Source organism: Gadus macrocephalus, chromosome 14, assembly GCF_031168955.1.
Source record: "Gadus macrocephalus chromosome 14, ASM3116895v1".
Taxonomy (NCBI): Eukaryota; Metazoa; Chordata; class Actinopteri; order Gadiformes; family Gadidae; genus Gadus; species Gadus macrocephalus.
The window spans coordinates 19,660,661-19,684,783 of record NC_082395.1 but is presented as its reverse complement, the minus strand read 5'-3'; the positions used below and the strand labels follow the sequence as shown (position 1 = coordinate 19,684,783).

General features: G+C 43.9%; 2 protein-coding genes across 4 annotated transcripts; both read left to right on the top strand.

Annotated features, from left to right (window-relative positions):
• Positions 1 to 242: 242 nt before the first annotated feature.
• On the top strand, positions 243 to 3,738 carry mc1r (melanocortin 1 receptor). Its single transcript, XM_060071618.1, has one exon. The coding sequence runs from the start codon at positions 909 to 911 to the stop codon at positions 1,878 to 1,880; it is 972 nt and encodes a 323-aa protein (XP_059927601.1). The 5' UTR covers positions 243 to 908; the 3' UTR covers positions 1,881 to 3,738.
• A 2,858-nt stretch (positions 3,739 to 6,596) lies between these two features.
• On the top strand, positions 6,597 to 23,232 carry def8 (differentially expressed in FDCP 8 homolog). Of its 3 annotated transcripts, none has more exons than XM_060072252.1 (12): positions 6,597 to 6,787; positions 8,018 to 8,140; positions 10,432 to 10,529; positions 10,930 to 11,079; positions 12,343 to 12,484; positions 12,828 to 12,992; positions 16,383 to 16,510; positions 17,344 to 17,457; positions 18,190 to 18,270; positions 19,999 to 20,139; positions 20,584 to 20,693; positions 21,854 to 23,232. In XM_060072252.1, exons 2-12 carry the CDS (start codon positions 8,032 to 8,034, stop codon positions 21,936 to 21,938), a joined length of 1,323 nt encoding a protein of 440 aa, XP_059928235.1. In that variant the 5' UTR covers positions 6,597 to 6,787; positions 8,018 to 8,031; the 3' UTR covers positions 21,939 to 23,232. The 3 variants fall into 3 exon arrangements, with proteins under 3 accessions (XP_059928235.1, XP_059928234.1, XP_059928236.1); XM_060072251.1 differs by having other exon boundaries at positions 6,598 to 6,787; positions 21,889 to 23,232; XM_060072253.1 differs by lacking the exons at positions 6,597 to 6,787; positions 8,018 to 8,140 and adding an exon at positions 8,967 to 9,037 and having other exon boundaries at positions 21,889 to 23,232.
• The last annotated feature ends 891 nt before the right edge of the window (positions 23,233 to 24,123 follow it).

Sequence of the window (24,123 nt, the reverse complement as noted above, 5' to 3'; positions counted from 1 at the left end):
TTTGGATTCTAAAGGGCTTAAGAAATTACATTGTGTCAATAATGATGCAACATTATATTGCTCTGTTAATTAATTGGAAAATTATCTAGCGAACTATGTCCTTTTTGAACAGTCTGGTTTCAGAATGCGTTACGCCAAACCTTGCGTAAAACCATCGGTCACAATGCCTTGAGAGCGCAGACTATTCCAGATTAATCACCACACACACATTAAGCCTATACGGTTTCATGGTCTAAGTTTGATACGGAGACTCTGGGCTTCGTAAATTCATTACAATGATTGCAGTAATCAGTCTGCAAAGCAATAAGTTGGCTGTGCGCTTGAGAGGAGGGGCCATATAAAGTACTAAAGCAGAAACTGCTACTTTGTCCGTTTTAGAACAAGTAGGCCTACATGGAAACGGACGCTTCCTTTGATACGAGACTATTCACACATCCCCACCTCAATGAAGAATACCCTCTAAATGAGTTATGGGGTTGGATGGGATTTACCTTTTTTCCTAGTGGATGCACCCTGAGTGGACTTATTTGGCAACATTTGGACTGACTATGTTCATGTTTTTAGTGTTGATTGATCTGCGAGAAGCTTGTTGACACCCCAGGAGCCGAAACTGCTCCTCAACCAACTCATATCAGGACTGATTCCTTCACCATATGAGACATCATGTATTTATTCTACACAGCCTATCTCTTTGCGGAGCCTTAAGGTACAGTGTGTTGCTTATATGCTATGTTCTCAGTTGAGTGTTCTATACGGAGCCATCCTCTAATTAACTAATTAGCCCGTGTGGCACAACTGATCGTGTACATTTGACCAGTTCAGAGGCGCAGTATCTCGGACTGGAAAGAAAATAAGTTGTATCCAGTCAAAGAAAGCAGGCAGTCACCAACTGGATTTCGGAGACAATCATGGGCAACCATTCGCACAATCTCCTGACTCTGCACCACATTGAGCTGAGCCAGTCCACGTACATGGAGAACGGCAACATCACCAACGCCACGGACGCGGAGTCCAACTCCCTGGGCTGCGTGCAGATCCGCATCCCCCAGGAACTGTTCCTCACCCTCGGGCTCATCAGCCTAGTCGAGAACATCCTGGTGGTGCTGGCCATCTTCAAGAACCGCAACCTGCACTCGCCCATGTACTACTTCATCTGCTGCCTCGCCGTGTCCGACATGCTCGTGAGCGTCAGCAACGTGGTGGAGACCATCTTCATGCTCCTTAACGACCACGGGCTGCTGGACGTCCACCCGGGCATGCTGCGACACCTGGACAACGTCATCGACGTCATGATCTGCAGCTCGGTGGTGTCCTCGCTGTCGTTCCTGTGCGCCATCGCGGCGGACCGTTACATCACCATCTTCTACGCGCTGCGCTACCACAGCATCATGACCAGTCAGCGCGCGGTGGCCATCATCGTGCTGGTGTGGCTGGCCAGCATCACCTCGAGCATCCTCTTCATCGTGTACCACACGGACAACGCCGTGATCGTGTGCCTCATCACGTTCTTCTGCATCACCTTGGTGTTCACGGCGGTGCTCTACCTGCACATGTTCATCCTGGCCTACTTCCACTCGCGCCGCATCGTGACCTTCCACAAGAGTCGCCGGCAGGCCACGAGCATGAAGGGAGCGATCACGCTCACCATCCTGCTCGGGGTGTTTCTCCTGTGCTGGGGCCCTTTCTTCCTCCACCTCATCCTCATCCTAACCTGCCCCACGCGCCCCTTCTGCAATTGCTTCTTTAGAAATTTTAATCTTTTCCTCATTCTTATAATATGCAATTCTCTCATCGACCCCCTTATATACGCCTATCGGAGCCAAGAGCTTAGGAAAACGTTAAAAGAGCTGGTTCTCTGTTCTTGGTATTTTGGCGTGTAACAACATTTATTTGCATAAAGCACCATACTATTTCGAATCCCTTCTTTTGTAAACACTCGTATGAACACTGTTCAATGAATCACCAGTTGAGGCAAAGCTGTCACTGCCATTTGCCCTGGCCCCTCTCTAATGCTAAATTAAACACCAACCTGTCCGTCTGTCTGTCTGTCTGTCTGTCTGTCTGTCTGTCTGTCTGTCTGTCTGTCTGTCTGTCTGTCTGTCTGTCTGTCTGTCTGTCTGTCTGTCTGTCTGTCTGTCTGTCTGTCTGTCTGTCTGTCTGTCTGTCTGTCTGTCTGTCTGTCTGTCTGTCTGTCTGTCTGTCTGTCTTATCTCTGCACTGTCTGTTAATCAATCTATCTATCCATCCATCCATCCATCCCTCTATATATGCATCTATCTAACCACTAGCAAAAAAGAAAGATCTGTCTGTATAGAAATGTAGATCTACAGACAGATATATAGATAGATACATCTTTGTCTATCTTTCATTCTATCAGTCAATCTATCTATATATCTATATCAGTGTAAAACACTTGTAGAACTGCACAGCAATGATCGTTATTAGGTGGCAACTGTAATTTAATTCCTAAATGCGATTTAAGGATCAAATAATAAATGTGTCAAATATAGAACGATGAACAAGACTGTTATTGTTCTCGTTTCACCGTCCCCAGCCAGTTTTCCATAAGCTGCTTTTTAAACCAAACGACGTTGACATGACTAACAGGAGCATATTGTTTTTGTTGTGACTCCCTGTAAAGTAGGCATACCTTCTGTACAGTAAGTGTCTATTTGAAGTACGCAGGAATGGTCCGATATTTATTGATGAGACAATATGACGAGCCTAATACTGTATGAATCACTGTTGTGTTTGCTGTTTACTATGATATCAATGGAACAGTCTTATATTGTGTCATGCTCAATGATTGGATGATCATATACAAGGATGGATTAGCCTGTTTATAGCATCTAAACAATAAATGTTAGTTTCTCACGTTTTACCTGTTGAAACCTAAAGGATTAATACCTATAACAAAACCTTTATAACAACTCACTACCCCCCCATATCTTTTATGGGGTGGTATAGATAATAAAGCTCATCAAGATAAGCAGAAGTTGTAATCATTTTATTTTCAATTGATAATATGTCAGGCATAGCATATGGAAAGGGAAATAAGAAAAGGAAAAACAAAGTGTAGAAGAGGAAAATGTGATGGGATATGAATTTATGGCTACTGTATATGTTGTTTGAAGGAGGAATTGCATTCCTCATTCCCTCACTCAAGCAAAAGCCCTGCAATCAAAACCGTTTGGCAGTTGCACTTAATTATGGCTTAATTAAATGCCTTAGGTCTGCTTGAAAGAAAAAATTGAATGATGAATCCGGTCATGAGACTTAAACTAGCTGTAGCAAATTTGAGTTGCAAAACAGAAGCATCTTTGATTCTATGAAACAGGGGCACTAGTTGAACTGTTTTTAGACCTAGACAATGCTTCGAGGCATCTTGGATCCTTATCTCTGCACTAAGAACAAATTCACAACTACACACACACACACACACACAGACAGACAGACAGACAGACAGACAGACAGACAGACAGACAGACAGACAGACAGACAGACAGACAGACAGACAGACAGACAGACAGACAGACAGACAGACAGACAGACAGACAGACAGACAGACAGACAGACAGACAGACAGACAGACAGACAGACAGACAGACAGACAGACAGACAGACAGACAGACAGACAGACAGACAGACAGACACACACACACACACACACACACACACACACACACACACACACACACACACACACACACACACACACACACACACACACACACACACCATTTTTTCCACCTGTGTGTATGTGTGTGTGTTTATAAAAAAAGTCTGTTTTCTAAAACCTATCGGCCTCTTTCTGCTTCAAATAAATCCCCTGTCATGGCCCAAAATGTAATTTTGGACCAGTGAGGAAATGTAATAAAGTCCCTTATGTAATCAAACACAATTATGTATTTTATAACGTTATCACGCAACATTTCCCCCTATAATTTAGTCAATTATTATTTTATTGAGCATTCATTGCATTACAGGCTGGCAACTATTCATGTCAATATAATAAAGATTAATACAAATGTGTGATATATTTTGAAAAGGCTTAATAACTTGTTATTTTATTGAATTTCTGATGTTAAAGAAATGCTGACCATTCATTACCTAGAATGGTTACCATTCTAGGTAAATGAAACAGTACATTACATTCAGCAAAAATAATTATATTCTATAATTTATTTTATTTTGGGATTACTTTGGAATATATGCCGAATATATATATTTCGGTATTTCATGGGTGTACTTATGTGTATAGGCCTAGGCCTACTTATTTGTGTACACTGTACATCATTTATCGTGATTTCCAATTTTACAGATTGGGAGAAATTGAGAATTCCTCCATACCACTATTTCCATCAGGTTACTTGATAAGCAACAGACATGCACTGTGACTTATGTAAAGCAGAACAGATCATAGCATGCTATTCACTCTGACTTACGTAAAGCAACTCAAACCATAGCACGCTGTGACTTATTTAAAGTGGCACAGACTAGGGCGGTCAAAGCACTAACATCAGATACCCCCAATTATTCCATGGTCTGGGGGAATACTCGATTCTGATTGGCTGCAGGGTGTGCATTAACCCCTGATATACGGACACCTGCTAAGTAGTTCCAGTCAAATTGTCTGTTCAGCCTTCAAAACGAGAGCTGGTATATTGTGAAAAATGCAACTGTAATCAGAAAACGCGGCTATATGCTATAGTCCCTCTGGTATCTAGCCTATGGTATAAAGGCTGGGACGGATTTCGAATTATAATGTATAATGCCTAACGTGAGCTCTCTGGCTCATTGCTGAGCGGACTAGAATACCTCCCGTTGCCAAGTCGTAGCTGAGGTCCGGACCAGGCAAATGGGTTGTTATTATGTTGTTACCTAGGAAACATATTTTGGTTTAGGACTATAACACCAACATCAATATTTGGCATAGGTTAAATATTGCAAAAAGCCTGATGGGCCTACATACTTTGCAGCAGTTGCTAAGCCTTATTTTGAAACAAGATTTATTACTAATGGTCTAGACTATTTTAAAACAATGATTTTCTCCCTGAAGGCCATGTCAGCGATGCGTTCTGGATGAGCGTGTTATGATGTGCAGGTCAGCCATGTTCAACGCATTCCACTCCCACAATAAGGCCTTTACTATTTAGACACAGCCAATACCTTAACTTAAGTATGCATGCTTTCAAGGCAGCATCTATGGACAACATTGTAGGCCTGGTGATTTACTATATGATCTCATGGAGGTGTTCTACGTATGTGAAACAGCACCAACCCCTGGATAAAGAGGTTGTGATGCCCAGACTGCAACTCAAAGGCAAGTGATCTAACTGAATCTACATCCGAAAGGCCAAACTTCTGTATCTGAGGTATTAGAAACTCGTGTGTGTTATTTTTATATGGCAGGTCTCGCTACGGCAAGTGAATTGCTGAGAAGAAACCTGGAAATCACTCTATCCCGGGACAGGTATAATATTCCCGGACGCCAGGATAAACACTGGACCCCCCGTGAAGTTGTAAACATAACCCCGGAAAGATGACTTGGTAGAGCTATTCTTGATGAATATCCGCAGTCTCAAAATAAGGACGATCAAGGAGCAAGCAATCGCCTTTGCGCTCAAAGACACCCTTATACCAGGGCCCGGTTCGGATATGACAGCGTAGGAAATGCTTTCAAAATAAAAGTTATTATCATGCGCTCCCCTCGGGCTAGGAGATCAGTCACATGCTGCTGCGGGACCGACCGGGAGCAGAGCGAGAACACAACGGAACAGAAGGCCTTTATGGAGCTCAACACACCATCCCTTTCACAGACTCACATGTGTAAAAGTATTTGCTCTGTATCAAAGCTTACATGACACCCCTTTTTCAATTCTTGTTTCTACAAATATAAACATGTGAACTTAACCTCAGTGTTAATTTCCCCTTATCTTCCTGCCTTAGGATATATTGTTAGACCGTATTGACCTCGAAGTGGTCCTACGTTACTTACTCGATATCTTTCCCAGTATTTGGACATAGGACGTTGTCATCCTCATGTTAATTTGTTTAATAGATCGTTATTCTTTTTATTAAATCTAATAAGATGCGACGGCATCTTTCAATCAAGTTGTCTTAGGTGCATCCTCTTGTACTAGGCTATGCAGAATAGGCCCATAGAGGCACTGCACTGTAGACTTCAGCAAACAAGAAGCACGTTGAGAGTTTGGCAGAATGACATAGGAACAAACAGAATCATTTCTGTTTCCTAGACCTAGAGGGATTGACAGGGTGTCGACAAGAAATCCTTTTGTATAGCCACAGGAAACATTGCGTTGTGTGCCAATGTTTCAACCTGTTCCACAAAATAGTCCTTTTTCTAACACACTAACTATAGCCTACTTGAAAATCTGCACTCACATCCAAATGCTCACACGCACCTCCTCCAAAGGCATATGGTTTACGCCTTTTATGCAGTACTATTCATTCCGAATTGTGGCACATAAGTACCAATTGCATATTTGATTGCCAAAGTGATCAATAAACCCTCTACTTAGTACGGCCTCATGTCCACATCTCCATTTCTCCTTGCGCCTCATGTCCACCAGATGGCGCTGGTTCGCCATCTTCTTTCCCGAAGGAAAAACAAACCGTGGTCGAGAAGATAGTGATGTTGCAGATGTCAAATGACAAAACGCCGTCTTGACAGTGCCCGCTGTTGGTACACTGGTGTAGTCCACACGGAAACATATCCGAAAGGACACCGTCGACATGCTTTGTGCTGAGTGAGAGCCACCCTACGGTAAGATGGGACTGCTGTGGTGAACCAGTGGTCACGTTAGCTCCCAACGTTATCAACACAGAGCCACGGCTAGCCCCGGCTAGTTAGCGTTAGCTGCTGTCTGTTTTTATCTCGCTTCTGATTTTTCTACCGCCTATCATACGGTTATTTTTGGGGGAAATCTAAGTGTAACATTGGTATGCAATGGCAAGCATTAATTGGTGATGTTTGGTGCTAAATGCTAGTAGCACTAGCATGACAAAGTCCAGCATCGCCGGAGAACCCTGGGATCTGATTGGTTGAGGTCAGTGGTTCGATGGCCGAGACTCAAGCCTGCTGGATCGATAAGGCAGGGTCCTGTTATTCAATAGTGGGACATTTGTTAGTTGGTGAGACTCGTGAAGGGAAACCTCTTGGCGTATTAGATTATCAACATCTGGACCTGATCTATAGGTTAGATATGACCTGATGATTACCTAATATTCCCACTTGGGTGGTTAATTGAGGTTGTTGAACGAGTTAGGAGATAACAGCAACGGGTTAAGGGATTGATTTGAATTAAACCAATCCAATAACAATTTGGATTATAAAGCATCAAGAGGCTTAATCAAAAGAGTGATAAGAAAATGGCCTTCCATCAAAGCAAGCTTAATCAATACACCTAGATAGATATTAGTCTAATTCCAATGGCGTTGATAATAACTAACCCTGCTAACCTTTAAATATAAGAAGTAACTTGCTTAATGTTGATACCTTATGAATAACGATTTAGACCAAACCAACCCCTGGACTTGCGCCCAGGCAACCGTACATTAAAACTGACCACAAACGCTGCACAGTCAGACATAGATATAAACCTGTCTAAATAAGTGGGTCAGCTGTTCAAGACAAGTGCAGAGCGAGGCTTTTCACTGGCTGCAGAGGTGGCGAATGCTGTCACACACTATGGAACAGGGATCCTGGAACTGAGAGAAGACCAGGGTCATGGGCCACACACACCTCAAATGGATCCCCTAATGCAATCATACTTTAATATCATAGTTTTATTTTGTGTTGTAGACATTACAAACAAGGACTTACATTATACAAAACTGTTATTCCACTGTCATCCAACTATACAGTCTGTGAAGGGGTTTCCTGGATTGATGCGGGAGCCCTTTAGTGGCCCACAACCTGATAATAACCTCCATTGATCAACAGTAACGGTCGCAGCCCTACATCTATAACTGTTTGTCTGTGTTTCTCTTCAAGATGTAGTCATTGAGATGGCGTATGACGAGAAACTCGCCAGTTTTCGACAAGCCCGCCTCAACCCCTTTGACCGTGGTGAGGAAGAGGATGGAGCCGAGGACGGCAAGATACCTCCACGCCTGGGTGAGACTCGTTAGAGCCCTCTAGTGGGAAGCACAGGGAGAAGCACCCTCCAGCTTTAATACTGCCTACGCCTTCATGTGAACCGGGCCTGAATCATGCCCTTTAAATCAAGCAGGCCTCCACTTTTACTCTGAGGGAGTGAGTGTTCATTTTACTTTCACTATTCGGCAGCCGCTTTTATGAAAAGCATCGTAATGGGGAATTTAGATAAAATAAGCCTAATTATCCTATCCTGCTCTTCCTGTCTTTTCTTCTGTGAAAACCTGATATTGTCATTGGACCCAGTTGTCCTGTGTTTGAACCATGGTTTCAACTGATTTTGCGCCCCGATTAAGTCAGACCATGATTAACCCATTTAAGATGGCTTCAACCATGGTTTCAGCTTTACTTTGTGCTGCTCTGAAATTGTAGTTCTACTTATCAAAAGAAGTCCCCCTGGGTTAACTCGGACTATCTCTCAACACAACACAATTAGCGAGATAAATGATAACGGGATGTGAAATAGATGTTACATTATTTAAATTTGTCCAAGCACTTTTCATACCATGAATCCAGATTTTCTCATTGCAATATACATTGCTGAATAGCTGAATGGAGAATACTCCATATATTTGGTGATTATTGTTAATTGCCCTTTCCGTGCATCAGCATATTTATTGCTAAAATGGTGTATCTGATCTAAAAATATAGACTTGGATTCGACCTTAGAGCTAATGTCTAGCGATCATCTGTTGACTCGTGTTTGTGGCAACAAATTGGAGGCAGAAGTGGAATGTTGCGAGGGGGGGAAGTGAAAGAGATGAACATGTCTGAATCTCTCGCTCTACTTGTCAGTCGGCTGGAGTATCACTGAGGAACTGTAATCTCTCGACATGTTTTCTGTAGAGCTGTATACAGGTATAGCGACACACATTTGTATACCTTTTCGAAGTAAGATACTTTTATACTTTTATTATTCTTTATTTGATTGGCTTGTAGTGGAGTCGGAAGTATTCACTTTATGGCATTATAGAGCGAAATCAATACAGTTGAAAATCTAAAATTGCACTTTCAATAGCACTATTGAATCTGTTGGCTATCTGTTTTGCTTGACTGCCTGTCTGTGTGAAACAGATTTTGTTTTGCCGCTTTGCTCCCGACTCATTACTGACCAATAAGGGCTTCTCTCCTCTGATTGGCTCAAGGAATCTTTCTTGGAGAGGTCTAAGAAGAGAGAGAGAGGTGCCTTTTTTGTGTATTCCTGCTTTAAACATGTGTTTAAGATTAAGGCAGAAAAAATCTTAAGGTAAATAGTTTACATACAACTGAAAGTAGTCCTACATCATTTTAAACTACAGGTCTCCGAAAACAAACTCTGAGGAAGCTTCAGCTTGTTCAGAATGCTGCTGCTAGAGTTCTAACAAAGACCAAAAAATTTGAACATATTACACCAATTCTGAAATCGTTACATTGGCTTCCTGTAGGTCAGAGAATTGATTTTAAAATCATGTTGCTAACCTATAAATCCCTACATGGTTTAGGCCCAAAATATTTAACTGATATGCTTCCACTACATAAGCCTTCTAGACCACTAAGATCCTCTGAGACCAATCTGTTCATTATCCCCAGAGTAAACACGAAACATGGGAAAGCAGGATTTAGTTACTATGCAACAAATAGCTGGAATATACTCCGAGGATTTAAGACTTGCCCCAACTCTGAGCACCTTTAAAACAAGACTGAAGACTTTTATGTTTGCTTTAGCTTTCTGCTAAATCTTAAATACATTGCACTTTCTAAAAAGCTTTTTTAACTTTGCCTTTATTTTCTATTTTAATACTAAAATGCCTTTTTAAATTTCTATTTGACCCATTTCTGTGCATGCGTTTTCTTTTACTTATCTATTATTTTATTGTATGACAATGTTTATATGTGAGGCAATTTGAGTCTGCCTTGTGTATGAAAACTGCTATATAAATAAAGTTGCCTTGCCCCTTGCCTTGCCTTGCCTTGCCTTGCCTTGCCTTGCCTAGCAGCAGATCCTACCGGTAATGCAGTCGGAAAACAAAGCACAGAGAGAAACCTGTGGGTCGTCCTTCCTTATGGGTGTGCATTAAGCACCTCTAATCCCTCCCCCAACAGCCTTACGTAATTAGTGGCCTTCCTCTCCAACCTCCTCTGTGATTTGTCGCAGTCCACTCTTGAGCCACCGCAGTCACGTGGAAGGAGTTACACTTTGCCCGGCCGACCGCTCTCCCACGTTGTGCCTCCTGAGAGCGGTGCGTGAGGCTTGCGTTCTGCTCCACTTTCAGAGGCCAAGTCGGAGCTGTACTGCTCCGAGGCTCGGACGCACGGCTCGGAGCGCACCATGGACCTGGGCTTAGCCGAGGACCACTTCTCCAGGCCCGTGGTAAGCAGTGCCATTCAATGTCTTATACTGAGCGCGGTGAACGTATGAAGCAGTGCTTGAGTGACTGCGTGTTAGCCTGGCTGTTGCCAGACCAAGCTCAATCGTCGATTGCAGGTTGGTGTGGGGAGGCTGTTGTCATTGGTCTTGTACAAACGACTCTGTATGCAAATTGGCTGCTTGCCGTGATGAACCAGCCAAAGGAGCGCCAAGGGGAAAAGCCAGCTTGGTGATTGGCTTCCGCAAAAGCGTATCGGAGGCGGAAAGAAATGTATTGCACCTCTGCAGACCCTTCTACAGGGCGAATTCAAATCGCCGGCAGAATGGGCTGGGGGTACCCAGTCCAACTGCGTGTGTAACCAGCTGACCCCCTCCCCCCCCCCCCCCCCCCCCTGGTTCCAAGGGTTCCCTGGCGGCCTGCGACGTGGAGCACCTAGAGCAGGCCATCGAGGAGTGCAAGCGGCTGATCCTGGAGCTGCCCGAGCACTCAGAGCGACAGAAGGACACGGTGGTCAAGCTCATCCGCCTGCGGCTCAAGCTACAGGAGCTCAAGGTGCGGAGGAGAAGGAGGAGTAGTACGGGTGACTGAGCTGTGATGCCCATGTGAGGAACCTCTTGTTCCTCACACACCCCCCACCTGGGGGAACTCGCAGCTCCTCGGTTAAAGAGTAACCGAATAGGAGAAGCTGTGAATCAAGAAACGATATGTAGGTAAAGCAGGGTTTAAACTTTTTTTTTTTTTAAGCACATTTTTATTGCAGGGGGAAATCGAGTTTAGTGCTATCGGATCCACTTTGCTAGTGAGATGGTGAGTCTAGGAGCCTTTTAACAGCTCTTGGCTATGCTTCAAAGCAATGTTATTTATGCATTTGTCGGACCAGGCAAATGTCGGCTCCATCTGCAGGCCCTGGGGAAACGTTCAAAAAGCCTGTTATATGAGCCAGTAGAGAGTTCTGCTACATCATCCTATGTGGTCTAAATGAACGAAACAAGGGTTTGTTCTTGGTTCTGAAGCTCACTGTAATAATGCGAGTACACTAAATTGATCACTGGTCTTGATAGTCCTTCTTTGGCCGTTATTTGTTCCTTCATCCCAAATCTCTTCATGGAACTTGTTAACAGTTTAACCATACACAGATATCACGTGAAATAGTCAAACTGGCCAAGGCCAAAGTTAAAAACGTGATCTTATTGCCTCCAAAGTTCAAAGAAAACGGATACAGAATAATGACAAAATGCTTCATGTACGAAGGCATCATCTTTGAAACAAGGATTAGACTTTTTGGTTCTGGCCAATGGGTGTCTTAGGAATGACAGGAGACCATCTGATCACGTGACATCACATTCTGTTCTGCCCCACGAACCACTATGGTTCTCGAGACACTCATCTATTTCCTGAAATAACAATGTAATCGGGGCCAATCAAGGACTGAGTGGTAGTTGATGACTTAACCGGGCCAATCAGGGACAGCATCGTAGTTGATCTGACAAAACAGTAACGGCGGCTCCCGAAACAAAACCTTTAGTAGAGTAAACCAAGCCATTATTTATTAAACGGAATCAAGAGCAGCACAAGCAGAGTTTCTCTGTCGAAAATACCTTTTGGCTCTTCTTCTGACCTGTAATCTTGCGCTGATTGGCTAAGGGGCTTGTCTGTCAATGCAAGTACTCCCGCCCACTGACATGGGCTCCAGCCAGCGGTCCAGACTGAACCGTGTAGCCAAAGAAACATGTGTGGGGTGGCGTGATCCGGGCGGTCTCCAGGCTAGTCTCCCGCATGTCTGACTTGTGTGGGCGGCGGCCTGGCCCTCTCTAGGAGCCAGAGGAGGAGGAGCCTAACCTCAGGGTGCTGCTGGAGCACCGCTTCTCCAAGGAGAAGAGCAAGAGCGTGAAGCAGACCTGCGACAAGTGCAGCGCCATCATATGGGGCCTCATCCAGACCTGGTACACCTGCACAGGTGAGCCCCCGGCACACCTCACTGGTTATTATGGGAAGTCCTGAAATGAGGATGAAGACTCTAGGTAGCAATTATACTGATCGTAGTTGTAATGTGTCAATGCTTACTTTAATGCTTCATAACTTTGTCGTGGATTTTCCTTAAGAAATATTGAAATATTCCCTGATAAGTCAATATATTTCTGAAACGTTTCAAGTTTATTTAATGGATTCTCATTAACTAAGTGAGTAACTAACAGTAACTCTGAGTGTAGCGGTGGACCGGAGTGCACCTGTGTGCGATGCCGGGCTATTAAAAACCACGAGTGACGTCAAATCCGTTCTTTGTGTGGGTTCCTTCTCAGGTTGTTACTACCGTTGTCACAGCAAGTGCATGAACCTGATCAACAAGCCCTGCGTGAGGTCAAAGGTCAGCCACCAGTCGGAATACCAGCTCAGCATCTGCCCGGAGATCGGCCTGGACCGGCAGGACTACCGCTGTGCCGAGTGCCGGACGCCCGTATCCCTGAGTGAGTACCGACTAGGGATGGGCAAAATGATTCTTTTCCGGGAACTAGTTCTTTCAGTTCAGTTCACTATAAATTGTGTGTTCTTAAATTGACGTAGAATGGAGCAAAGACTCCTGGGATTGGGAAATGCGTTTATCCAATAAACAGATGGAGGTCAAGTCTATTTTCGAAAAAATGTAGGGGGATATATGAGTGGCCCCACGTCGAATGGTATGACCCAAGATACGTCAGACAGAGAAAGCGTGCATATTCGACGGTACCGCCTTGTCATTGGTTTACCCAGGTGCCATTCCAACACCATTGCTACCTCTCATTGGCTGAATCTTTGAGCACGTTGTAGACTCAATCAATATAAGTCGCGGGGAGACGGAGCTCTGTTCGTTTGTATATTTTATTTTCGTGACCATATGTTTGGTTTATGTTAAAAAAAAAAAGAATCAAAGAACCAGTTCTTCTTGTTTTGGGGAACCAGTTCTTGTCGTTCACGTTCGGGATTCGTTCGTTGTAACGAATCAGTCGCGACCGACACATCCCTAGTACCGACAGAGAGCGCGCAGTACAGACTGACAGCATGTAGTACAGACAGACACCACGCAGTACAGACAGACAGAACGCAGTACAGACAGACAGAACACTGACGGAACGCAGTACAGACAGCACGCAGTACAGACCGACAGAACGCAGTACAGACAGACAGAACGCAGTACAGACAGACAGCACGCAGTACAGACCGACAGAACGCAGTACAGACAGACAGAACGCAGTACAGACAGACAGCACGCAGTACAGACAGGCAGCACGCAGTACAGACTGACAGAACGCAGTACAGACTGACAGAACACAGTACAGACTGACAGAACGCAGTACAGACAGCACGCAGTACAGACCGACAGAACGCAGTACAGACAGACAGCACGCAGTACAGACAGACAGCACGCAGTACAGACAGACAGAACGCAGTACAGACAGACAGAACGCAGTACAGACAGACAGAACGCAGTACAGACAGACAGAACGCAGTACAGACAGACAGAACACAGTACAGACCGACATAACGCAGTACAGACAGACAGAACGCAGTACAGACAGCACGCAGTACAGACAGACAGAACGCAGTACAAACCGACAGCACGCAGTACAGACAGACAGCACGCAGTACAGACAGACAGCACGCAGTACAGACAGACAGCACGCAGTACAGACAGACAGAACGCAGTACAGACAGTCAGAACGCAGTACAGACTGACAGAACACACGCCGTCTCCCTGAATGCGTACATAACACACTTATGGCCAGGGATGGGAATTGATAAGAATTTCACGATTCCGATTCCGATTCTGCTTATCGATCCGATTCTCTTATCGATTCTCATTGGGTGAGAAAATAAGTATGAATGTGTTTGTTTGCATTACATCTCTTTAATATCTGATCAGAAGTGCTTCTAGTATTAGGAAATTGTACATTTTCAAATCAATTGGTCTAGACGAAAAAATATATGTGTCGCTTTTTAAGCCCAAATGCCATCATTATGTGCCATACAACTAAAAACACAGACTGAAAACAGCCAAGTAAGAGCTTGTGCCTTTTGGAATTCTAACAGTGCTCATTTGCATTCAACTTGTAACAAAATTAAACTGATATAAACAAAATGAAGCATTGATTAGACAGAGATTTATTAGATGGGCCTACCTAATAAACCGTTGGAACACACAAGACCGGAAACCATAGCAATGCCGGTAAACAAACTCCGAGAAGCCCAATCCCTATGAGAGCTCCCCACGCTACGGCCATCCGGAGGCGACAGAGCTGTTGGCCGTGATATTATATATACAATTATAATATAGTATATAATATATTATATACTATTATATATAGAGCTCCGGGAGTCGCAAACTGCAACAATCACTTTCTCCTCCATTCCGCGGTTCACCCGGACTGCACTGCACTGAGTTTGACGGCTGAACGCTGATTGGCTGTTACGTTACACATGTCACTCAGTTATCACGCTGTTGAACGCTGATTGGCTGTCATCACGACAAAAACTTGTCGCCGGTTTTCTCCCGCGAAAAACTCGCCCTTATACGCGTCTCTACGTTCACTTTGTATGGGATCTTGTCGCCCCGTCGCGTTTGGTGTGAACGCACAATGCGATTCTTCCTCGGCGGCGACATGTTTGCTGCGTTCTGAACCAAATCAAAGCAGCGTGTGTGTGACGTCACGACGCATTTGCCGCGACCGGAACCGATAAGCGGAATCGTTAAGCAGGCTTGCTAACGATTCCAAGGAATCGGTTGACTCGGAACCGGTTCTGAACAAGAACCGGTTCTCGATTCCCATCCCTACTTTTCATGTTCAAATATCATGTATCGCATACAATCAGATAGATTATATAGATGTTATATTAGGGCTGTGCGTTGAATCAAGTGTTTTTTTGGAAAGAAATGCTGAATAAATACCTTTTCCAACTCCAAATAGTCGTTGGAATAATCTTGATTTCAATTTTGACCAAAATAATCGTGATTATAATTTTTTCCATAATCGAGTAGCGTTACGTTAAAAAGGATTTTTCGGAAGTAAAGCCGCTGCCTGTATCCCGATATTACAAACTAAAACTGCAGCTGCTTATAGGTCGATTTTGCAAAGATAAAGAAGAAAAAAAACTGCAGTTTTCATTGATTTGCATCTGATTGATAAATCTTGAAGTTACTAATGCCGTCGCGAGGTAATGCCCATATGCTCATTTACCGTTGAGTTTAGCGAGTAAAAGAAAACGTAGTCTAGAAATAAACATTGTCATCATTTCATAACCAAGTCAAAAACAAGGAAGACACAATATGCTCTCAGTCCATGAACGATTATTTAAAGCCTCTAAATGCGTCTGAAAGAATCGCTTGCAAAATCAAAGATGCCTTGTTTTCTTAATCTGGCAAAAAATTCAGGGTTTTACGCGAGCCTTAAAATGCGTTACCTCCAATTAATCACGAGCGCTTCCTCAACCATCAGGTGACCGGCAACACGGAACGCCACAAGGAACATGGAAAGACTATGTAACGCCAGCATTGAGCGAATATGTGTGATAAGATACCGCTTATACTACGGAGGGGCTTATTTGTGTATTTTGTAACATAAAGCCCAATTTTTCCGCTCCTGCGGCTTAAAGAAAATGCAGCTTTATTTTTGAAGGCCTTATTAAGTAGTGTAGTGATTTTTGGATTAAATTGATTTTTGGCATATCCGCTCAAACTCCGGTTTGGTGTGTAAACAGAGCTGTGTTTGCTGCTCCATATAGTACATTTTAGTTATCAGATATTTTTAGGGTTACCTCAAAGCAGCGATGTAGGACGCTGTCATCATGTTTGGTTTCATGTCCTGTCCCGTCCTGTCCTGTAGGGGGCGTTCCGAGCGAGGCACGCCAGTGTGACTACACAGGCCAGTACTACTGCAGCACGTGCCACTGGAACGACACTGCCATCGTCCCTGCCCGGGTCATTCACAACTGGGAATTTGAACCACGCAAGGTACCCGGGCTGACACACTGGGCCTGTCATACTGGGCCTGTGACACTGGGCCTGTCAAACTTGGTTGTCAGACTGGGCCTGTGATACTGGCCCTGTGACACTGGCCCTGTGACACTGGGCCTGTGACACTGGTCTGTCACACTGGGTTAGGGTTAGAGTCACACTGGCTTCTCACACTGGGCCTCTCAAAGCATGCGTGTTCGTTTTGAATCGCTCTTCAAATCGCGATTCTAAAAAAAGAGGAAGAGGAATGTTATCTCCTTCCAGACAGACGGGAGTGGCTGTGGATAAACAAGATATGCAGACGACCTTTCTCAAAAGCACCACCGGGGCCGATGATATGATAAGGACCCAAGTAACCTCTTCCCCGACTAATGACAGTGCTCGCTGGATCAGCCAGAAACTACAACAAATGTATCTGTGTGTGTGGAGCTATTGGGGAAGTACAGGGAACGTGAAGTCCCTTTGTCACCCCGGCCTCCCATCTTTTGAGACGGACCCGACAGGATTAGTATGTTCCTGCAATAGAGGTGGCTGCGGTTAGTGTTCAAATCTATAAATAAACTAGGGTCCTACCTCGAGTGCTGGAACATACTATTTACCAGCAGGGACCTCTAAACATGTCCTTTCACTATAGCCTTTTAACACTGTGTGACGTTGCCTTCACATTTCCTGGAGGAAGATACAAATTGTGTGTGTGTGTGTGTGTGTGTGTGTGTGTGTGTGTGTGTGTGTGTGTGTGTGTGTGTGTGTGTGTGTGTGTGTGTGTGTGTGTGTGTGTGTGTGTGTGTGTGTGTGTGTGTGTGTGTGTGTGTGTGTGTGTCTGTTGCCAGGTGTGTCGCTCCTCCATGCGTTACCTGGCTCTGATGATGTCGCGGCCGGTGCTGAAGCTGAAGGAGATCAACCCGCTGCTCTTCAACTTCGTGGAGGAGCTGGTGGAGATCAGGGTGGGTGGGCCATGTCATCACCTTCTCCGCACGGCCTCTGTGCCAATGGAGCTACGGGGCTTTGTTTAAGCATTTGTTTCCCGTCCGGTTATAAAGTGAGGTTTTTAATGCTGTAATTTATCGTATATTTTGACATGGCTTTTACTGAAATTGCTTGGCAGCCATTTGGAAGCCCGGAACAGTGTACACTTGTCAGAGTGATATGTTTCAGAGCTGGGACTGCTTTGTCGTTGTTGTAGTGACTTGTTTCACGAAGCCCAGAGAAGACGAATGCTTCTGCTTTTTCACATCCCATTTTATCAACCTGTTTTGTTTTATGTCCTTTTTGTAGGACAGGACTAATATCTAGATCTTACTGTTGAATAACAAACATTGATATCAATGTTACAATACTACGAATCATAGTATTTGATTAAATAACCAACGTACAATCATAGAAACGATGACCGGTGCAGTGGAGCTAGACTTTGGGCTACACTTTTAGAAACAAGCCACAAAGCTTGAGCTACAAAGCATTCAAAATAAAACATTTGAACACTTATTAACCTTTCATTTTAAAGAGCCCATATCTATTAATATACAATACATACTTAATATAATGTAATATTTGCTAAAGAATAACAACTGACACTTCAGATAGTTGGCATTCACAGGTATGAAGGCTTTAATAGTTGATTCGTAGGTATTTGCTGGCTCGATGGCTCACCTTTGTTCCGCTGTTGCCCCTTGCAGAAGCTTCGCCAGGACGTTCTGCTGATGAAACCTTACTTCATCACCTGTAAGGAAGCCATGGAGGCCCGCCTGCTGTTTCAGGTGAGCAGGGGACCCTTGTGTCCCACTGTGTCCCACTGGGATGTACACACTGGGATGAGCCCGTTCCCCTCTCTGGCTTGGTGGACATTTTGTACTAACTATAAGTATCGTTTTTTTGTCTGCATGCTAAGTACCTTAACTGAGGAACAGTCCTTTGTTTATCATGTGATTTCCTTTTATTCCTAGTCTGTTTTACATAGTTTTGAATGATGACTATATGCTCTGTAAGGTGACCTTGGGTGTCTTGAAAGGCGCCTCTAAATTAAATGTATTATTATTATTATTATTATTATTAACTCTGATTCATGTACCGGTTTGTAGCTATAGTGTGAAACATCAGCTCATAATGCAGTATACTATTACCATTCAGCCATTTAGCGCACTGTGTTGTTTTTTTAAGCCGCAGCAACTATATAATTGGGTTTTATGTTTCAATATACCCGCTCCATAGTATGAAGGCTTAAGACTTACTTATGGTTCCATGTCGACGCAACGCAAGGGGGTTTACGGACCCATTACGTCCTTGCGTAACCTCCTTGCGTCCACCGCAAGGGCCTGACGTGCGCCTCCAAAAAAATAGAACCTTTCGTCCCTGGAGACCCAGCAGCAAGGGCTGATTTTGGTGCGCTCACTAAAACCGGACGCAGAACCAAAACAGGTTCACTACTGCGTTAAACTGCTGCGTGGTCCTTAGGTTGCGTTGACGTGGAACCATAACTAAGCCTTTAGCCGTATCTTATTACACATCTTTACCCACAACCCAAACAAGTACAAGTACCGCCCAGTGCTGGCATGAAAGCCTAAGTAATTGTTCTAATATGACCATGTCCCTTGGGGCCGCGACCGCGCCACGTTGCCGGTCAACTGATGGTTTAGTAAGCGTCTGTGATTATCCGAGATAAAGCCGATTAAAGCCTCGGGAAAACCCAGAACTTTTGGCCAGAATTAGAAAACAAGCCACCTTTTATTGAGACACAGAGTCATTGACTTCACAGACTGAGAGCACATTGTGACAAACAGCCTTCCTTGTTTTCTAGTCGGTTATGAAGTGATGGTTACATTTTTACAGGGGAATCTTTGACCCGCAGACCTCTAATGTGAGTCAGCGTATGGGCTTAGCGTTGTGACGGCATTAGGACGTCTTATCACTCGAACACAAAACACTAAAAAGCGGCACCGGTTTTTTCTTTGTGTTTGGGCCTGTCAAACTTGTCTTTGTGTTTGTCTTTGTGTTTGCAAAAATTGACTTATAAGCCGTTCTGGAACATAAGCTGCAGCGACCCTTTTGGTTAGTCAAATTGCGATGCAAGCCGTAGCTTTATGTCTGACAAATACAATGCTACTCCACCCAAAGCGTAGCTACAGGTGCCAAACTAGCAGGTGGGGTTATGGCTCTCCCATGGTGACGCCTGGATGCAGAGTAGCATCCAGCTCCAGCCCCGGAGCCAGGCCCTGTGTTGTGGCAAGGGGCCTGTGGTGTGGCAGGTCGACTGGGGCAGCGAGGGGGCGACTGTTACAAAAGAGTGGACCTGCCACCCCACAGGCCCCTCGCCACACCACAGGCCCTAACCACACCACAGGCCCTAACCACACCACAGGCCCGGGCTGCGGGGCTGCAGCTGAAGGCTATTTTGGAAGCCAGACTGCGGATCCCTGCTTAACCTTTTGCCCGGGGTCACCCTTGCCGACCCTCTGACCAACGCCTTCCCGTTCCCCGTGGCGTCACAGCTCCACGAGCGGCAGCACTTTGTGGAGAACGACGACATGTACTCCCTGCAGGACCTGATCGAGGTGGCCAGCGGCCGGCTGAGCTGCTCCCTCACGGAGATCCACACCACCTTCGCCAAGCACATCAAACTGGACTGTGAGGTGAGGAGTCGGCTCCCCCCCCAAGGCCCGCCGAGGCCCTGTGTGTCTGGGTGACGCGTGGTTGTGATGAGGCTCTCCTCCAGGGAGAGAGGGAGGCGGGGTTTGGGTTACAGTTGAGGTCACGTCCTCGAATTGAAGCATCGTTGATTATGAAATTCAAGAACATTTATTGTATAATTGCTTAAATGTTTTGTTAATGATTTGTTCATCATTTACTCAAAGTTTATAAATGACTATTGACAGTATGTTATTGTATATATCTTATAAGTGCAACAGATGCAACCTTTTTCTTGCTAAGATTTGCATCATGGCTACTAATTTAGATGGATGTTCAAATGTATACAATGAAAACGTCTCATCTAGACATCCTGCTGGAATTCAAGTTGTGTCCCATGTAAACTTAAGTGTGTGTGTGTGTGTGTGTGTGTGTGTGTGTGTATGCAGCGCTGTCAGGCCAAAGGCTTTGTGTGTGAGCTGTGTAAGGAGGGAGACATCCTGTACCCCTTCGACAGCCACACGTCGGTGTGCCACGACTGCTCCGCAGTATTCCACAGGTCAGTCTCCCAACACTCCCATCACTCACAGTGTGACACCACAACACACATGTTGTACACACGGAGGGGCCACTAAGGGTGTTGGACTTCCAGGCGGAAGGTACTCGGTTCGATCCCCAACGTCCACAACCTACCTGTAGGCATTCTGGAGCAACATGCCCCAGGGGAAATAATGTACAAACATTTCTGAGATCTCAGGGGTTTTCCAGATAGATTCAAGTTTCATTTGTACCATATATACATACAGTTTATATGTATAGACAAGAAATGTAGTGAAATGAAAAGTGGCAGTGCCTGCAGATATTGTGCAACATTCAAAATATTAAATACTAAAATAAGGTGACAAATAGAATAAAAATAAGAAATAATCTAACAATTGAAACATTATCCCTCATAGAATAACAAATAATAACAGTTTATAAATTAAAAATGTATTCTGTACAGTAAAAGGAATAATAATCAATAGTAAAAAAAAAGATAGTCCCGCAAGAAAGGTTTGGCAGATTCGAATCGAGCCAGTAATGATGTAGCTCCTCATCCAAGTGTTTTCTAGCTTTATAATTATCAAGACCAATGGTGTCAACTGTCAACACTTTGCACTGCACGTCGAATCGATTCAAGGCCAATCAGCAAGGAGAGAGAGTCTGGAAGGGAACACCCACTGAACACAGCCTAGTTTCAGGCCTCATTTCAGTGCTAGATATCACACTACTGATGAATGCTTGACCCCCATTGTTCCACTAAATATTTCTGAATCATTGTTCTAAAATAGGTCCACTTTAATGGTATGAATCTGAAATGACTGTCATTTCAGATTCATACCATTAAAGGTGACATATTATACTACCAGTGTGTGAGTGATTAGCCGTTACAAGCCGTTTTGAAAATCTTCCTCAAGTTCTTCCAAGTTCTTCCTAAATTCTCAAGTTGGCGTGTCCACCTAGATGTGTGCTGGATAGATCAGTCTACCAGCATACCCAGCGGAATCAAGATAATGTTGCTTAGCTATCCATCATACATCTAGGCGGACACCCCACTTGTGATGTCAGAAGAGGCCGATTTTCAAAACGGCTTGTAATGGCTAATCACACCTGGTGGTATAATATGTCACCTTTAAGGAACTTAATGATACAAGGTTACAAGTCAATATGTGTGTGCAGTGACATGAAGGTGTGTCTCCACATGTCTCGTGCAGAGATTGTTACTATGACAACTCCACCACGTGCCCGCGATGTGCGAGAATGAGCGAGCGCAAGCAGGACGACCCTCCAGATGTGAAGGACGTGTTCACATGAAGAAGGCGTGGGCCAGATGTTACTGTGACCATTGGTGAACATTGCACTTTGATTGGCGCTGGAGTATTACTACTACTACTACTACAACTACCCCCTTGTCAGGACTGAGGTGTTAGGCCGAGCTTGTTTTGTCCACATAGTTTTTGCGCAGATGTTTCTGGTGTTGGCGTTTCAGTGGAGTGCACTGGAAACATATTTTTAAAATTAGCTTTTTCTTTTTTGTATTTTAATTCCTGGTCTGAGACTGGTGTACACACTGTGTTTTTGTGTGTATTTGCCTACGTGTCTTATGTACAAGCCTTGTATACTTACAAAATGGCTACAAGTGGCCTGCAGACAGGTCAACATGTCATGGTCAACGCAGGAGTTTTGTATAAAGTGTTTTGTGTTTTTTCTTTTTACCGCAAATCTTTAATCAATAGTCCCAACGGCAAGTGATGAATACTTCTCAGATGAGCACACAGCTTTAAAGAATTTCTAAATTCTAAATAAAAGTAAATCATCATACTAATCGCCAAAACAACAACAACACCACATTTTTGATTTTATATTCTTTGTTTTTGCCGCCTCCTCGTTCATTCTCTAAAGGTGCGTGCCAAGTGGCCACAGAGCAGGATACATTGTGTTGCCTTTTTACGTGAAACGTGTGTGATATTCTATACAGTGTCATGTATGTTTAGTGCAGTCCAACTCAGAGCAGTTTGTAACAAATTAGACCAGTACTCCTCATTCATGTTTGCATACTCCGGCTTGACGGCTAGAAGTCAGTGTTGTATTTCAATTGTATTCTGAAAGTCTCAGTTCAGCAGCCATCGCGTTTCTGGGTTGCGGCCCACAAGTAAAGCACATTTCGCCACTCTTACGGGCGTGAAAATGATAACAAATACTTTTTTTTGACTGTTTATCTTCCAGCATGTACTTTCTTCTGATAACCGTTGTAGGCGTTGATGGAGTTGTATGTGTGGTGCATGAATAAAATGCTCACCTCGAGAGAGGCAGTGTTTGTGTCAAAGCTGGCGTAATGTATTGCGTTTCACCCTGATAGTTGGTTATAAAGTTGAAAAATAATTATTCAGTTCATAGATGGGTATACTTTGTCAAAATATCTGTGTGTTTAAGATTTCTTATTGTTTAATTGCTGAGTTACAAGCTAATCAATGTCTACTTCTAGTTTGCCCTCAAGTCAAATATACTTACTTTATAACTAAGTATATAAAATCCTATTAAACAATATTGAATCTTCACTTTTGACTGTATTCTTCACTTAAAAGAGAACTCCAGATGTCAATGGTACCTCGTCTCACAGCAGATGAAAAGGCAATGAGTCAGTAGTCTGGGTTTGTATGCAGTGGAAGGATGCATAATTAATTGAATAGGCATAGGAAATAATATTAAAAGCCCCCTTTTCCACCTTTGTCCTTTATCTTGATGGGTTATTTGTATTAATAAACGGTATGCTGTACGCTTTAAAAAACTCAATATAATTCAAGCATACGACTGCTTTCAAACACATTATGGCGTATTTAATTAAGCCGTATCACTGAACTGTATGGGAAGCTAATGCCATTCTTGTGTTGCTTGATTAGGAGGTTGTTCAATCAATTTGGCAAGCTCTGCTTATTTATCGTAAGCCTCCGATGTAATAAACCTGCACTAATCCAGAGGAAGCCTGACTCATTATGTCGTGACAATTTCATACTTCCTTAGTTCAAAAAGAAACAGAGGGGTGCTGCATGCACGCCGGGCTAATACATCGTATAATTAACAGTGAGTCAGTGGTTTCCCTGTGTTCTTAAAATGGAGATGTGGCGAGCAGGAGTCCCCCTAAATGTGGTGTTTCCTGATTGCTTCTGCCAGATTCTTTGTGGTTGGGCTTATGAAACATTTTTAATTTGATCAAAGAATATTTTGATGGGTAAACTTAGCCTATCAAGAATCTGTATATGCAATAGTGTATAAAGGGAGAGAAACATTGCAGTCGTTGACATTAACTACAACTAGTTGTTGTAGTTAATGTATTGGTGTACTCTGTGACACCAAGCCCCCCCCCCCCCGGGTTTGAATTGTAATCGGTACGACGACAATGCTTTCATTCGTCACCTTTATCCAAACGAATCACACAGATATTAAACATA

What these genes read in the sequence shown, in the direction of transcription:
- mc1r (XM_060071618.1), top strand. Translation starts at nt 909, where the DNA reads ATGGGCAACCATTCGCACAATCTCCTGACTCTGCACCACATTGAGCTG.
- def8 (XM_060072251.1), top strand. Translation starts at nt 8,032, where the DNA reads ATGGCGTATGACGAGAAACTCGCCAGTTTTCGACAAGCCCGCCTCAAC. An exon ending in CAAGATACCTCCACGCCTGG is followed by an intron (nt 8,141 to 10,431) that starts GTGAGACTCGTT and finishes CTCCACTTTCAG; the next exon opens with AGGCCAAGTCGGAGCTGTAC. An exon ending in AGGAGCTGGTGGAGATCAGG is followed by an intron (nt 17,458 to 18,189) that starts GTGGGTGGGCCA and finishes TGCCCCTTGCAG; the next exon opens with AAGCTTCGCCAGGACGTTCT.